Source organism: Copidosoma floridanum, unplaced genomic scaffold, assembly GCF_036245765.1.
Source record: "Copidosoma floridanum isolate Cflo_tuat_1 unplaced genomic scaffold, Cflo_Japanese_pri ptg000009l, whole genome shotgun sequence".
Taxonomy (NCBI): Eukaryota; Metazoa; Arthropoda; class Insecta; order Hymenoptera; family Encyrtidae; genus Copidosoma; species Copidosoma floridanum.
Window position 1 is genome coordinate 2,824,944 of NW_028321886.1, and position 16,429 is coordinate 2,841,372.

The 16,429-nt window shown below is 44.5% G+C and overlaps 2 protein-coding genes across 9 annotated transcripts in view; both read right to left on the bottom strand.

Moving 5' to 3' along the window:
* The window catches only part of CASK (peripheral plasma membrane protein CASK), an 87,021-nt gene that overhangs the window by 31,764 nt on the left and 38,828 nt on the right, over nt 1-16,429 (bottom strand). The gene's annotated exons all lie outside the window — the stretch shown is intronic.
* Nucleotides 952-12,918, bottom strand: LOC149375238 (uncharacterized). Its single transcript, XM_089589352.1, has 2 exons — nt 11,578-12,918; nt 952-969 (listed from the first exon to the last, which is right to left on the bottom strand). Exons 1-2 carry the CDS (start codon nt 12,421-12,423, stop codon nt 952-954), a joined length of 864 nt encoding a protein of 287 aa, XP_089445478.1. The 5' UTR covers nt 12,424-12,918.

Genomic DNA, 16,429 nt, shown 5'->3' on the forward strand with positions numbered 1-16,429 from the left:
GAAAAACCATATTTCATCCTCGTTTTTTTTTTTTTTTTTTTTTTTTTTTTTTTTTTTTTTTTTTTTTTTTTTTTTTTTTTTTTTTGCTTATTATCAAACTGAGCTCGCCCACTAGACGTAATCTCGGGCGAGTTTCCGAGTGACTTCTGTGACGCTTAATTTCTTGCGTGATGAGGAGATGCTACGGGGGATAAGTATGGTGGGCTAAATTAGACCGACTGAAGAGCGTCTGGAGGTTAAATAATGTTGCATGGACTGGAAACAATGTTTTAATGAGATTTCAACTAATTTTCTCAAGTGCCCAGACTTAAAAATTCGCGTGCGTAATTGTTACCATGTATACGTTGAGTTTGTTAAACGATAGAAAAATAATGCTTTACGGCTTTTGAGACTATGCTTTGCAGTGGTAGAGAGGTAAAAAATTAAAAAAGAAACGGAAACTAAAGATACGTGGAAAAAAAGTTTTATAAATGCATGCACTCCACGTAAACCGATTTTTTTTTTATGTGTATCTAATAATCGATAGGTTAACAATGAAAGCTATACTTGGAGGCTCAACTGTTACGTAATAGAAGTAATATATATATATATATATATATTCTCAAGTTATTTGATCCGTTGTCAGATAAAGAAGTGTACTGTTGCAGTAATCATTGATTGGGAAATTTTATACTCTTTAGTTGACTCAAACCTTTAGGTATAAAATAATAACTGATATTTCATGAATTGACAATCTTAATTATGTGTCCCCAACATCTAATCATAGAAAAGGTAATATAGCATGAGTAAAAAGGTAAAAGTTATAATATTAAGGTACCTCAAAAAATCAACTTTCGAAACCAATATCTCTGTCAGTTCGAAATTCGATGCGAATATTTGTCAACAGACGATTGCATTTTGAACGGGCAAAACGTACTTACGTAATCTTTTCTTAAGCAGATACGATCAAATTCATCGAAATAAGCTCACCTGGAACAAACAAAAAAAATACAATTTTAATTTAGGTTAAAACAATTTTTTCTGGGAATATTAAGCAATTATTTTCAGTTTCTAATTATCAACATTATTATGTATGATATTTTACTTTGTTTTATCGATTATACTCGATCTAGATGAAATTTAGACTATACAAAGTAGTCACTTGCGCATAATTATTATCGCCGAAATTAACGTGTCAATGTGTTATGTGACTGCGTACAGAACACTAGATTGGACATCGCAAATAGAGCAAAACAATACGATTTTCGCTAAATTAGTACCCTTCAACTGAAGGTATAAAGCAAGCGAAGCTTGGGAGTACAAGACCGACGAAAATCGCGATAAAACATATAGAATGGAGATCAATCTGCAGGGGAGGATCGTTTGGCAACAAACTATTGTACGTGTGCAAACTAGAGATAGAGAGATAGAGAGGGTGTGAATGGATTTTAAAGCGGTTAGAATGAAAGGCAAGCAAATGGGATGGGGATGAAAAGATTTTTTTCAAGTTTTCTGGGCTCGTGCATAAAAGGGCGGTATAGCGGCCACGTATACTACCGAGCGCGAGCACACACGCCTCGGCCAGGAATTCCGCAATGCGGACAGTTGAGACGAATTCGCGCAGCTAAGCCACCAGCATCACCCATCGTATATAGGTATAGGTACAGCCTGAAACTTACACACGTGCGCGCGCACATTTTTACATACTATACGCACCGTACCGCTGACACTTACTCAGCGCTAACTCGTGAGTCATTAACTTTGCACAAGGAGTGTACTTGGGAAAATAAATGAAAAAGGTACAAAAATACAATTTCTCTCGGTTTTTCTTTCTCTCTCTCGCTCTCCGTTATTCTTTCGGTCCCTTTCTTTGTTTCATATCTGTCTACTTATTTGCATGCGCACAAAGCCAGCCGCGTTCTCGAAGGAAATATGCTTGTGGATGCGAGAAGTAATGCCTTTCGTGAACACGCGTGTTTTTATTTTCTTACGCATCTGCATACTCAGAAATTGTACACTCATTTGATTTGCGTTTATTACATTATTAGATTACTTTTTCTTTTTCTTTTTCTTTTTTTTTTTTTCCTATTCTTTTTTTCTCTTTTTCACTTACGAGATCTTGTGTAAGGCACAAATACAAATCCAATGTTCTTGGACTAATTAAAAACGCTCGGCAGAAAGTCTACATTTATACGTTACACAAAAAAAGAAAGAAAGAAAAAAATAATAATAATAATAATAATAATGGAAAAATAATAATGGCTCGAAAAAAAAATATCAAGAGCGGAATGAGAAACATTTTTGTTTTTTCTTTCTCTTTGGGTTGTTTTTTTATTTTTATTTTTATTTAATTTTAGTTACGGTAAAGTCTGAAATTCCAAAAGTCAGCATCTCTTAAGCACATCGAAGGAACAAATGCGGACAATACAAGTCTTGTTTCGGGTACGATCAATACATTATTGGTAGCTCAAGGGTGCAAGGCGGGGCGAGGAAAACGAGGAATAAGAGGGTGAGTAGTACAAAAGGGGAGGCTAACACCAGCCGAAAGCCCATAGCCGATTAGCGTGTCCTTCTTTTACGGGTGAGATTTCGTGCCGAAGGTGCGCGCATAATTGTTAGAAATGGACGCGGCCGGGAATTTTTTACGCTATAAATTGAGATCTCCCACTGAGGGAGCGCTAAGGGAAAAGTTGAACCCAAAGAGAATTACGGCTCACGAGTATCGAGCCAAAACTTTTCGACTTCGTCATGGTTAAGCTTTACGAGAATTCACTGATTTCGATGCTACCGTGCGGTCTCTCTCTCTCTCTTTTTTATTCTTTTTTTTCCCCTTTTTTCCATTGCTTTTGCCTCGAGTCAAACTTTTCAAATTGTTTTTCTCTTTCTTTTCGCCCTCAGGTGCTCTTAAATTATATCCCCACTCCGAAATGAAATTATACCCGCGCCATTCGTCACACCTTATTACACTGCCCTGACCTCTTTCCCTCTCTCTTTCTATTTAATTTACTCTCGCTTTACTTACTGTTGCTCAACTGGATCATTTCTGCTCGCCGTAAAACAAGTGCTTGAAATTTTCTCGGTTCGACGAATGCCGCTGTGCACAGCGAAATAACTCTCAAAGTATACTTATTTCAGGCTGGTAATCAAGCTCAAGTAACTTCATTTTTAACTAAAAAGTACCACAGTTTATACACGTTGCCTTCCAAATGAAGGACTCGCTAAACATTGATTAGCGACAAACACCCAGGCAGTTCAAACAGAGACGTTTCAAACGTTAATTATATTTTATTTCATTAACTTTTCTAATTGAAATATATTATCTTTCTCCGTGGTAAGTACGACGTTTGTGACTTTAATTACTAACCAATGTAACTATGTGATTGAAATATTGGACGTATACATATGTAACACGTACTTTCATTCATAAGCACTACCACGGCGCTTTCTAGAAATTAAAATACCAACCGGAGAGATACGTATACGGAATGAAAAGAAAAAAAAAATCATCTCCCAGGAAATAATCTTACAACCAGCAATTGTATCTCGTAGCATTTATTAATGGAGTTTCACGGACTTTTCCTTGCAACAACGTATATGTGTATGCGTGTGTGTAAGTGCGCGTACGTTTGTACACCTCTACAAAAGCTGGCTGTTTTATAAGCGTTTTCCCGTACAACTTTTTTTTTGCAAAATAACCTTGTGCGTAAAAGTTTGAATTTCTTGAATTTCCAGGAAATTGCCAACTTCCCGAACGAGCTTTACGTACTCCTCTCATTTTCTCTCTCTCTTCCGATGAGTGTACGTATACGTACATGTTCATACGTAGAGTTCACGACGGATTTTTGCGATTTTTATTTACTTGCAGAAAAACGAGGTCAGACGCTTCAACCCTTTCACCGATATTTTTTCCAACCAAGTTTCATCCCTCCCCGGATACTACGCGTTTTGTCACGCCGTCAAAGTTTCAATGGAATGGTTAAGACTCGTCTCGTAAAACGCCTCCGGCCCCACAAACTTTCCGGAGGACCTATTTAAACTCTCCGTTAGTCTCTCTCTCTTTCTCTCACGCCCTTTTTGCTCTTAATGGACGAATATGCACGTAAAGAAGAAGCAGAAAAAAAGGGAAAGAGCCTGGCCATCGCTGTGGTGAGAAACAGTCAAGTCCAAACAACAACAACAAACATAGTCGGACGAGGGATGGGAAATAGTTTGGGTAAATATTTGTCGTCTTCTCGAGGCAGCGAGCGAGTGCCAAAAAAAACATACACACACACACACATTGGCCCGAGAGAGTAATAGAGCAAACGACGTCGCGGGAAAATACAGAGGGGGTGGCCTTGCCTAAAGGTGTCGACCAAGGGGAGGCATCTGCAATAATAGCCCGAACTCCCGTGGTTTATTGATCGACCTTGCCATTCACGAGGGGTATAGACTGCTCGGCTCGGAGGACAGGGGGAGTGTAAGCTACCGGCTCCCTATGTCCCATTCTCGCGTTCTCTCTGCCTTTACCGGAATATATACGTTTCGTGTCGAGGCATCCGATATTCCACGGCATCAAGGAATGTCCCAGTGCGGACGGCCAGCCGCGCCGACACGCAGCTCAGGCCGAGCCAACGTAGCCGGCTATTTCATTACGGCGTGGCTCACGCGTCCCGCGTGTACGTTGGGACCTCAAAAATGTTCTGTCGCTTGATTTTCCTTTTTCAGAAGTGGAAAATGGGACGGCAAGAGGGAACCAAGGGTATAAAATTACCTGACGTGCGATCTCTAGTGCCAACTTTGCTTCACCATCGATTTCGCCAATGTTTCCCGGAAATATTTTTCATAACATTCAGCGCGTAAATTCTGTTTTAGTGTCAGAAATGATTAAACCAGATTTGCATAATTCAAACTCAATGTTGAGCAACAGACTGACTCATTCCTCAATTGCCCATAGCCTCCCATTGAGCTTAAAAAAATGGTATATTTATTTAATCACTGATTTCAGTACCAAAATGGTTCAAATAACTTTAGGATCGATCAAAGGAATTCCCCGTCGTTTTATTTTTTCTGGGGCGGAGGCTGAGGAAAGTAAATTTATTCCCTTTTTTATCTTCCCATCAAGCGTACCTAAACAAAGTGAAGAATACCTTTTTACTGTAGTTTTCGCTCGACACGGGATGGCACATATATATTTTTATGGAATGGTGATGCTGATGAAAGTTCTGGGCGAAACATTGGGTATCGATGGAGAATGGAGATGAGGCGGAGGATCGGATTCTATCAGAGCTGCCATTGTTGTTGTGGTATGAGCTATACGAGGAGGGCGGCAGGTAATCGATTGTAAGAGTGCAGCGGTGAAAGTATGCGTGTTAACTCAACAGGGGACGTTCCATCGATGTTATCGACATTTTTCAAACTGATGATACTCTTGGTGTAAGTACACGTGGCACTGCCTCGTGCAAAGAAGAATGGATGGATGTTGCAAAATCTCATGGGTATCCTTTTTTTTTTGTCCCCCTTTGCGAAAAACGAGCGCTTTAATTGTTACTGGGTGCAATTTTTTTTCCACCCTCGGTACATGGCGTACTGATGGAAATTTTTTCTTTTTTTTTCTTCTTTAAAGCAGAGAGAGAGAAAGAGGGTTTCTCCTTTTAATTGAGTAGGTACGCTGGGCTATTAATTTAAGTTGCATCATCAATTTCACTTGAACTTACATCTTTCGTTTCAACTAATGTTTAGAGGAAATTCGTCTCTCACGGTTACAACGAATTAATAATGTTTTCGTACCAATACAGGCTTATAGATAACACATACGCATATTTATTTGTACGTTATTTCACCACTGTTATTTGGAAATTTGGAATTTAGTTTTAAGCACAGTGTCACGGATGAACAGCCTCGTAATCGCTTAACTAGCATGTTGTCCACGAGGGCGAATTACTGTTTCGAAAAACGAAGTCTTTTGCATTCGGGCCAAGCAAAAGTTTCGAGAGCCGCGAGCTTTGCCAAAATACCGAGTTTTTACACACAGGCAGAAACTGTATTATTTTTTTGTGGCTCACATAGCAAATTTTTTATAAAGCGAAAATTAAAGCCTTTTACCACTCCGACATGTGTAAAACTTTTACAGTTTTACGAAAAAAAAAAACAAAAAAAAAAAAAAAAGATTATAGCAATTCTTTGTCACCGTAAAAGTGGTAGAACTGGAAAAAAATGAAAGCGACAATATCGGCATTGCGGTTGAAGCTATGAATTTTTTGGTCCTGCGATATTTTCAATTAAATTCCGTATTGATTTTCCTGTGGTATAGCAACCCCGGATGTATACGTTATTGTTCACATGCCCGTAGGTAGTGCGCATTACGAAGTATGTCGAAAGTTCACATCAAGGTATAATTATTGTTGTACTTTTTTTTTGTTATCTCTCGTTTAAAAAAAGTTTCCCTCGTTTACAATTTGCTTTGTTTTTTCGAGATTCTCATAAGCTTCACGCGAAAAGCAAAACTAAGCTTTGTTGGTTCTGCGTAGGTATTATTCATCAGAACGCGTGTTTCGACGAAACAAAGAAAATCATTCCGGTAAGCAACAAATGCACGTCTGATTTACGTACATTTCTAATCAAGGTAAAAACAAAATTGCGAGAAAAATAACTTGGTTTGAGCAAGTTGTGACTTTGACACGGCATAATCGCAAAATTGATGTTTGGTAAAACATGATACGGACGCCAGACCGCAGCTAACCTAAAGTTACGCTCACGCGAGTCCGATTGCTCGAAAGAGATGTTGTTTCTCGCGAAAAAAAAAACATTTTTTTCCACGTAAAGGAGGAGAGGAAACAAAGAAAGAAGAGCGAGGGATGGCAAAATGAGGGAGGAAGAAATAGGCACGGGCACACAGTACCGTCTCGGACCTCGTGGTACATCGGCACAAAAGAACGACCACATGACGGACAGAAGAAAGTCCCAAGAGCTCTTTTGATGTACCCGTAAGTATACGTAAGCCGTAATAGGTACGGGAGTGAAAATGACGTGCAAGTAATATAATGGCAACAATAACCATATGGCACGGGTGCATGTACCGTGTATGCCTGCGAAGTGTAAAGCACGAGCTTACGCGGGTGTCGCTCAACTCACACCAAGGCATGGCTTATTAATTCGCGCTCTGATCCTGCTTTAGCCGCAGGCGTATAGCTGGCGGGACGGGGGATGGGGGTGGAAACGAGCAGAAGGGAGTAACGATTTTCTGTCGATGAATAGCAGCGCGTCCTCCTTGCGATCCGGATTGACGTTGCTGCTGCTGCTGCAGAGGTACACACACACACACACACACACACACACGCAGAGAGAGAGAGAGAGAGTACATAATGTATACACGTGGGTGAGAGCTGTTTCATATATGTTATGTAGGAAGAGAAGGAGGAGGAAGAGCAGTCGATACTGCGGCACTTGCTGCCCGCGGGTGGCCGTACAGCCAGTCAACGAGTGCCCGACCAGGTAGACGTTTTCTCTCTAATTAATGCGCGACAGTGCGAATGTAATGACCCCATTAGACTCCTCAGGCCACTGATGGAATTTAATCCGGCTGAATTATGGCCCTTCCTCTATCTCTCTCTTCATTAAACTGCTATACTATTGTGCACGTGCAGTGTATACGCGCCGTAGTGGCCATAACCGTGCACACCATCCTTGGGGATGTGGTTCGGCGGCTGCTATATAATTTTCCTCTTTCGTTATATCTCTATCTGCTCGCAAGCAAAGTTCGACTGCTCACCGGGGATATCAGCGGCCCTGAGTTTCTCCATTATCCACCAGCTCTCATCGTAAGAAATTTTGTACTGCTCGGATAACGGATACGCAAGTCGTTGATTTGTTAATCTTCGAAATCTCGCACTCGTGTATACATTACATTGTCCATGCGTGCCATTGGCTTGTCGTATCGTAAAAAAAGTACCTCCCGCGGTGGAGGTTTGAAAAAATTGTTGGAGCACTTCACGCGAGAGGACCCATCGAATCAAGGATGGGATGATTATATCCATTGCGGCATTTGTCTCGTAGTTGGGTATAATACGTATATTTAGGGGAGGGGGGGAGCCCGCACGTCGAGGTGTTCATAAATATCGAAAGTTCTCGAGGCCCCGTGAAAAATTGGACGAACAATTGAAAGGGACATCAATTTGAGTGCCGCTCTCGCGTTTCTTTATCCCTCTCGAGTGCTCGAGGGGACGAGAGACAAATGAAGAAAAAAAGAACAGCTCATCATCTTTTCGAGAAAGGGGGGGGGAGAGAGATAAAACTTTACTCCTCACCGTACCCGTACACTCTCGTGCCAAAGCAGCACGTGCTTAAGTCGAATTTTGGCCAAAACAAGAGGATCCCGCGACAAAACTGCTCACCTCTTCCATGTGCCATTTGGTGATACATCACGCGCAAGCATATATGCCGCGGTATAGCCGTGATTTAACGGACAACGGTGTACACGGTTGCCACGGCGTATGGAAATCTGCAGCGTGAACCCAAATACACCAACACATACCGATAAATGTCCCGTGCGTATACTATAGGTACAAATTAGACGCGGAAACTCGGATATCCCGGGCCTCTGATTAATCAAGCTTTAATGAAACACCCGGGCTTTCGACGCAACGACCGCAGACAGGCATCGGGGCATGGTCGTCTATACACGCCGATGAAATTACCGCGACCAGTGCACGGGCACGTATTACGATACTCGCAGTTGTGGGGATGAGAGTATAGTATTACGAAAGTAATGAAGTTTCAGCGAAACCTTGGTTGTTGTTGTTGTTGTTGTTTTTTTTTTTTTTTTTTTTTTTTTTCGTGCTCGCGAACAACAGATACAGCACCAGCTCGGCTTTCATTCCATTTCGGTGCCAGTATGTCTGTCTGTCCGTGGTGAATCAAGTTTTGACGCCAACGCGGTACAAAAGCTACGAAGCTACACTTGTATACGTACTGCGTCGCCGTAGGTACACGTCTACCGCAAAGGAAATCTGGTTTCGGGTGCTTTAACTCTCGCGAGTTTTGATGCAATTTACACCCTCCCCTCCCCCCCCCCACTGGGTGCACAGTCTGCGAATAATTTCACGCCTCGCGGCGGAACGATAGCTTCTGACTGCAGTTACGTTGCCATCTCGTTGTGAGTTGCGACTCCGTGGATCGTGGCGTATATACCGGGGTTATGCAGAAAGACTTGTCCGTGTGCACGTTATTGTAGCAAGCGAGTCTCTAGCTGGATTATTCCTGCTTGCTTCGTTTGCACGAGCCAAGTGTGCCCACTAATACGATTAATTGATGGTCGTGGTACAGGCTCTACTCGTTGCCGTCGTCTTCCTGTTCGTGCACAATGGACCAAGTAATTATTAAACATAACAATTTTCCAGCGTCTATTTAACTTTACAGTGCTATTCAATAATTGGTATAGGCACAGGTGTCTATTGTAACTGGTGGTTATATTTTTTTTTCAGATACGTATATGTGTACGCTAATTAATAATACTGAATATTCTCTGCACTGGGCTCGTGGATGCCTCGCAGCTCCAAGGCAATTTTAAAGCAAAACAATCACGATGGACAAATATTTTACACTATTGTATTCCCTCCTCTCCCTACATATGTATTTCTCTAGTATTATTCTTGTATTTCCTCTCTCTAACTTGCAGTCTGCTGCATGCTTTGTCAACTCTCCCATTTTTTTTTTTTTTTTTCTTTCCTTGTAAATACAAATGTAGCCGATCAAGTCTCTCCGATGATCCTTTATGGCCATATCATCCTAGAGTTGTGAATTTCAATGTGCAAATTGAACTCCGTTTTTGGTATAGAAACAAACTACTTACTAGAAGTTAAGGTATCAACGGAATTTCTTCAATTACAATGCATACGTAACTTTTATTTACTTTTGTATAGAAAACTATTAACCCCCCTCCCTTCTCGCGATGAAAAAAAAAAAGCTCGAAGAAAAAAAATACATCTACTTTCCACAAGGGATACAAGTATACGCGTAGCGCACACATGCACACGGGGGCAAACAAGATGCGACAATGACGAGCAGAGCACACACACCCCTCTGATTAATGAAGGCCTATCAAGTTTCTGGGTAAATACCTATGCGTGTGAGATAATGAAAATACCAACGTAATATGCTCGAGAGCTCTTGATAATGGATTCGCGTGCCCTCGGTCCTTCAGCTCGGAAAACCCATGACTTTAATTTTTCAGTGCATCCGCGATGAGCCCAGAGGAGGGCCTCGTCAAGTGCTGGCGCGGGAGAAGCTGAACGCGAGTATTTTCATCCGTATGAATACGTAGAGACAAGTGTGGGGTTGATTTTTCGTCCCTCGTCGGAGGAACAGGGAACTAGTGTTGATAAGTAACTTTGACAACGTGGGTCTCGGTCTACGTAGCTGTTCCGTCGCACCGTTTCACTTTGTCGTCGGCGTTATTTAACGTGGAAACTTTGCCACCCCCTCCCCCGCGTGTCGCGACACCGGAACGTGGATCTCGTGAGCCCCTTTTTCCTCTCGGCCACCGCCGACACGTGGCCTACAGGTATGTTATACATAGGCATCTCGTGGTTGTCTGGTCGACTTTTGAGGGGCGAAACGAGCTCGAAGTGAAACCGAAGCGAATCAATATACGCCACCTGGCGTCCTTCCTCCCCAGGTCCCGCTCCGTTAGCCCCGACTCGGCTCCATATACGTGCTCGCTTTTTTTTTTTATGGTACATCGTATCGTGGCAAGGGAGGAGGGAGGAACACGTTCGCGCGCACGCCCGTCCCCCTCTTTCTCCCGGGAGTCACAGCGTATACACTCGTTTGCTCCGTTTGCAGTTTCGCGAGAATTTCCAAGACCCGATTCAGGCTTTTAGTTTCATAGACTATAACAACTCCCGGACATAATGATGCTGGTGACGGGTACCTGTTTGGGTCGGGGGGGGGGGAAGAGAGGAAGGTAGAAGCGCGTAGGATTTGAGAAAAGTAATCGTTTGTCCATTTGGTCGACGAGTTTGGGGCGTAGTGAATCATAGAGAAAAAAGGATAATTTGACGCGGGTATAGGCAGCCAAGTGGGGTGGGTTTATGAAAGAGAGGCTCGAGCAATCACGGGCCGAAGCGGACTCTGTTTGCTTTAGCTTTCGTTCCTTTTGCCAAGCGAAAGTGGATGGGGAATGGGGGAGAACAAAAAAAACTGTTTTCCTCTCCTTCTTTCGTCCGGCAAATTGACCTTTGCAACATTGACGAGCAGCTCCTCGGGTTTTCAGAACACAAACACACGGCACTCGGTGGGGCACTGTCGACTCCACCCCGACAGATCAACAATGACTCTGAGGGTAGGGGGGGGAGGCTCCGGGAAATAGCACACGGGTGTTATCTCATCCCGCGGTATATAGCCCCAAGCGTTATCTCTGCAGCTGCGGCGCACTCGATGCGGGACGTAGATATAATCCCAGGGATAACGAATGTATTTATATACCTATACGTACAGCTTGGAAATAATGTCGAGCAAACAGGCGCCAATGGAGGAGAGAAAAAAAAAAAGAAAAGATAGGCACTGCGTAACGAAGAGGTAATTAATATAACAGTGGTGTTTTAGGGAGGAGAGACGTACCTGGTGAGTCGCATGGTAGTCGAGCGGCCTGTAACGAAAGGGACTGTGCACGGGACAGGTGAGCCGATAGGGGCTCTCGGCGGGCGGCAGGAACGGTGGATGGCTGTGCCCGTAGACGACGCTGTCAAGGGGCAGGGGCCGTAGGGGCGCGCAGTCGAGGGACCGGCACGAGTGGCCGAGCGACTGTAAGGCCCGGCAATTACTACTGACGATGGGCAACGACTGCTGGTGCTCGAGCAACACGTTCCGGTGCACGTGCTCGACCGAGTGCCCGTGACAATGGCCGTGACAATGAGCCGCCGGCTGCTGTTGTTCCACGTGTTGCTGCTGTTGTTGGTGATGGATAAATGCGTAGCTGTCCATGAGCCGACAGGGCCTTTGCTCCAGGGCCGTGTGGGGCCTACTGCCGAGCAGGGGATACTGTAGGTCGAGGCTGCGCAAGCTGCAGCTACCCGGGCCCGGGGTCTCGGGGCGCGTGGGTGGTTGTTGTTGTTGTTGTTGTTGTTGTTGTTGTTGATGGTGGTGATGGTGGTGGGGCTGCTCGATGGATTGGATCGACTCGACCGAGCGAGACTGATGGGACTCCATGCAGCCGAGGGCCCGCACGGACTCGAGGGAGTGCTCGAGGCTACCGGGTTGACGCTGCAGCAGCACCGAGTCCATCGATCTCGCCGAATCAACGGAGCGCAAGCTCTCGGCCGAGCGCATGCAGCCACCACCGGTAGCGTGCAGCTGCGGGCCGTGCTGCTCCGTGGGCCGCATGGGCGAAGGATCCGTCGATCTGCACTGCCGGTCCCAGCAGGGCCGCCCTGGCGGACCCACCGAGTACCCGGCGTACCCGCTCATGCCAACTGCCGGCGGCTCTGTACCACTCGCTGCCGATGGGCCCTGTCCGGTGCCATGGCCCTGACACTGTACTTGCACAACATACACGATCTACGACTTTTTTTTCTCTTCCTTCCTTTCTATATCTGCGTTGTGTCCCTTGGCGACCACGGTACCCCCCTACAACGCGCAGGTAACCACACACACACACACACACGCGCGCGCACTCTCACACGCGGGCGCGCTCCTTCCTCGGTTACGTGGCAATGAACACTTTATAGTCGCGAGGCGCTGCTCATCCCGTGGACTGGCAGTCGCGAAAGGCGACGACGATGCCAAGAGCAGCCGTGGCGACGTGGGTCCAACCGCGCGTGGAGGGGGAAGAATTAAAATTGGAAGAGGCGCCGAGAGTCGAGGAGTAAGATAAGGTGGAGGAAGAGGAGGCGCGCGTGGCAGGCATCGGCAGACGGCGCGGCGCGAGCTGAGTACGGCGGCTGGGAGCGCGACGTGGCTGCAGTTGACGGCGACTCATCGCGGTGCCGCGCTCCTCGAGCCACGCTGAGGGACTAAGGGCTGCTCCGCGCGGAACAACAGCAGCGAGCCGACGGGGCCGTGGCTGGCGCGCACCCGTTCCACGCAAACTACCGCGGATGGACGTACCTAGACGGCTGTGTGTGTGTGTGTGTGTGTACACTCAGCGATCACCGCTACAACCCCACTTGCGCAGGCTCCGCCGATGCTGGGCCTTCTCTCCTCTTCTTCTCACCAACGGGAGAAACGTCGCCGATCTGCGCATCGCTCCCCAACCCCCTCCCTCCCTCAGTCACCCACCACCCGAACATTCCCGCAGCAGCGTGGTTTTGTCCTCGCTCCCTGGCTGATTGTTCATCCCCCACCTCACCCCCTCCTTTTTTTTTTCCTTGCTTTTTTCTAATTTAATTTTATTTTCTCTCATGTATGGCCCGGTGCCCCTTTTTTGCTTTCTCATCGCCCAAATTTTGGTACTCGTTTCATCCTTCGTATACCCGGTCGGTGCGTGAATTATACACGTAAAGAACACGTAAAACCACACGGTAAATATGGCCTATACGTGATACGGATAAAATTAAATTCCCCACGTGTCGTTTGTACCAGAGAGCAGGTAATAAATAGAAAAACAACGTAAAACGTATTTACGGCGAAGCAGCTATACGTGTATGAGCCGAACACGTTTGTACACATGCGTACGTATGTGTATATTATGTACTTGGCGTCACGGAACGAGAAAACAGTGACGTTGGTCCTCGATGAATAAGCCAAGCCGTATGCGCAAAGGCGCGGGATACGTGTATACACCTACATTATACGTAAATATATATACATATGTTTATAGGTTGTCGTTACAAATCGCCGGGGTGATGAATGAAACAACAGACGCATCGATTTTTCAAGTCTGGCTTTAACAAGAGCCTTACGCTGATGATTGCATTGTTGTATAGCACGAAGCTGTGGGACACACGCGTGTTTATTTTTTTTTTTTTTTTTTTCGGGCTTCAAACAAAAACGAAACAAAAGAGCTGAGTTTCGGAAATAGATATAATGGAAGGGTATCGGGTATTTTGAATGTGCTCGCGAATCACCGGAGATTTTTCCCGATCACGAGGCCAAGGTTGCACGGTTATCGTTCTTCATCTCGACTCACCTACCTACTCTTCCTCTCTAATTGATAATAAAGTTCTACGAGGGTGGGAAAAAGCGGGGCCGGAGGGAGCAAAGTAGAACGGGCGGAGCACCTTACACTTGTCGGAAGTTGAAAAACTTGGAAACGAAGCGGTACGACAATGCCAGGCGCAATGTTCGCGCATCTCGTTGCATATGCACATGAGGAAATCCGTTAAAAAAAACATTCCGTTTTTGTCCCTCATTTCAAGAAATTTTCTTTCGAGGCATACCCTTGAAACCAGACTCATTTTGCTCGTAATCGCATGTACTATGAGGAAAAAATTTCGAACAATGGTTTCAGTGAGGGTGACACCCTCTTTCCAATGTAAGTACTTTTTTACCCAAGTACACCCTTTTTCCAAAATAGTACATGACACTACGAGTAAAATGAGCCCTAAGGTGTGCCTCAAAATGGGGGACAAAAACGGGATACTTTTTGTGGATTTCCTCGTGTACACGCGCGCATCCTGTTTTGGCTGCACTCCCAAGCAGTCAACCTTCCGAGAAAGTAGTGCACTGTATGAGCTCTATCTATGTTTACTTTTCCACGATTCCACCGAGAGTTTCCGCAAAGCTCGAGTGTATACACGCACCAACTACGCGCTGGTCGAATAATTTAAGAGCTGTACATGGGTATACGGAAGTTGCTCGCTACTTTGCCTTTTCTTCCGCGTCTTTTTGTTTTTTGCTCCATCTGTTTCTTTCTTTGTACCGAACGAGAGAGCACGTCGTCGCAGCGAAATCAATATTTCCCAAGATGAGGGCCAGTAGCCGAGCTGTTTCGGTCGTGGAGGACCAGAAGAAAGAAAGAATCAAGATAGAGATGCCGGAGAGGGAGCTTGATCCATACGGCCCCCCTTGGCGCTATAGTACGAGAGAAACAACAACAGCAGCAATGGGCGAGAAAAAGGGACGTATTTGCGAGTGGCGTTTGCGGCCCGCACCGGGCTGAGGGTGCGCATCCCTCGCTCCTCCTGATCGATAAGCTGGCGCGAGCGAAAATGTACGCTGCCTCCACGTCGGCGCTAATTTCCCTGTGTCTGGCGCTCGGAAGGCTTTGGCCCGTCCTCTCTCGCGCGAATTAGATTTAACATTTCCTCCGGTCCTCCGGTAACACGGCTAATCGGGTTGTGCGAGTGAATGGTTGCAGAATCTTAGAATCTTGTTTTTTTTTTTTTTTTTTTTTGGACTCTGGTTTTTTTACGTTTTCTCGGGAATGTCGAGTGCTCAGGCGATTTCCCGCGTTGGGTCGTGATCACGACAACTGTTGCGAATGCCAATTTTTTTTTTTTTTTTTTTGTTGCAACAGTAAGTGCGCGTGGTGGTTCTGACGGGTGGAAAATTTCTGTCAACAAATTTTTTCCCTATCCAAGTTTCAAGAGTTTTTCAAATTTACTCGGCCCAAGGATATACAAAGTTTTTATCAAAGAGGCGACATGTTTCTGAAAAGACTGGCGCGTCCTAGTTGGAAATGTTTACTCTGTTTTTACTGTTCGAAGAGTGTACGTAGTCAAGTCCAAATGCTTTGTGCTCCAAAGAGATACAAAGATTTTGTGACTGAAATTGTTGACGGAAAAATGTCAATCGCAAGAGTTATAATTTAATCAAACGCGTAATACGAAATTATGATGTCAAACTCATCGTGGGGACAATGTTTGGGAGTTAATCACGCTACAACTAATGTTTAAAACTTTTGGAGGGAGAAATACGGATATACATCATGAAAGAGGCGTAAATTTTAATTTCATTATACACTTTCTATGCAAATTCAAGCCTCCGGCTTATTTGTTGGAATGACAGCCTAGACTCGAAAGCAAATTATTATTATCCTCCGTGGGAATTTATCTCGTTAATTAGATGTGCATTTCTGGATGGCTGCCTGACGAAACTATTATACGCTCAAACCATCAGTTCTAGACAGCAAAGGTAAAAGTTGCAGTGACACGTGTAGACAAATTATATTTTGCACCACTGAATTATCAATATTCATCGTATATCAATACGGTGCAATTAAAAGCACTACATTTTTTTTACGTTTGTACTGATTAGTACATAATTTTGGTTTCTCTTTAATAAAGTACATAATTTTAAGTACCAAAATGAGTATCTAGAAAAAAATAACCAGTAGATAGTCATTTCCATTTGAACTTTATAAATGTTACTCTCATGACCCAAATTTTTGATGTACAACCAGTAGATGAAGCTACCTTAATATCCTCATCCATTAGAGTGCATCATCGATCACATAAAAGTTGTAGAATTTGGATTATCCTACAATCACTATCATTTCAACATTAAGAAAACAGCCATTGATTTTAATAATAAT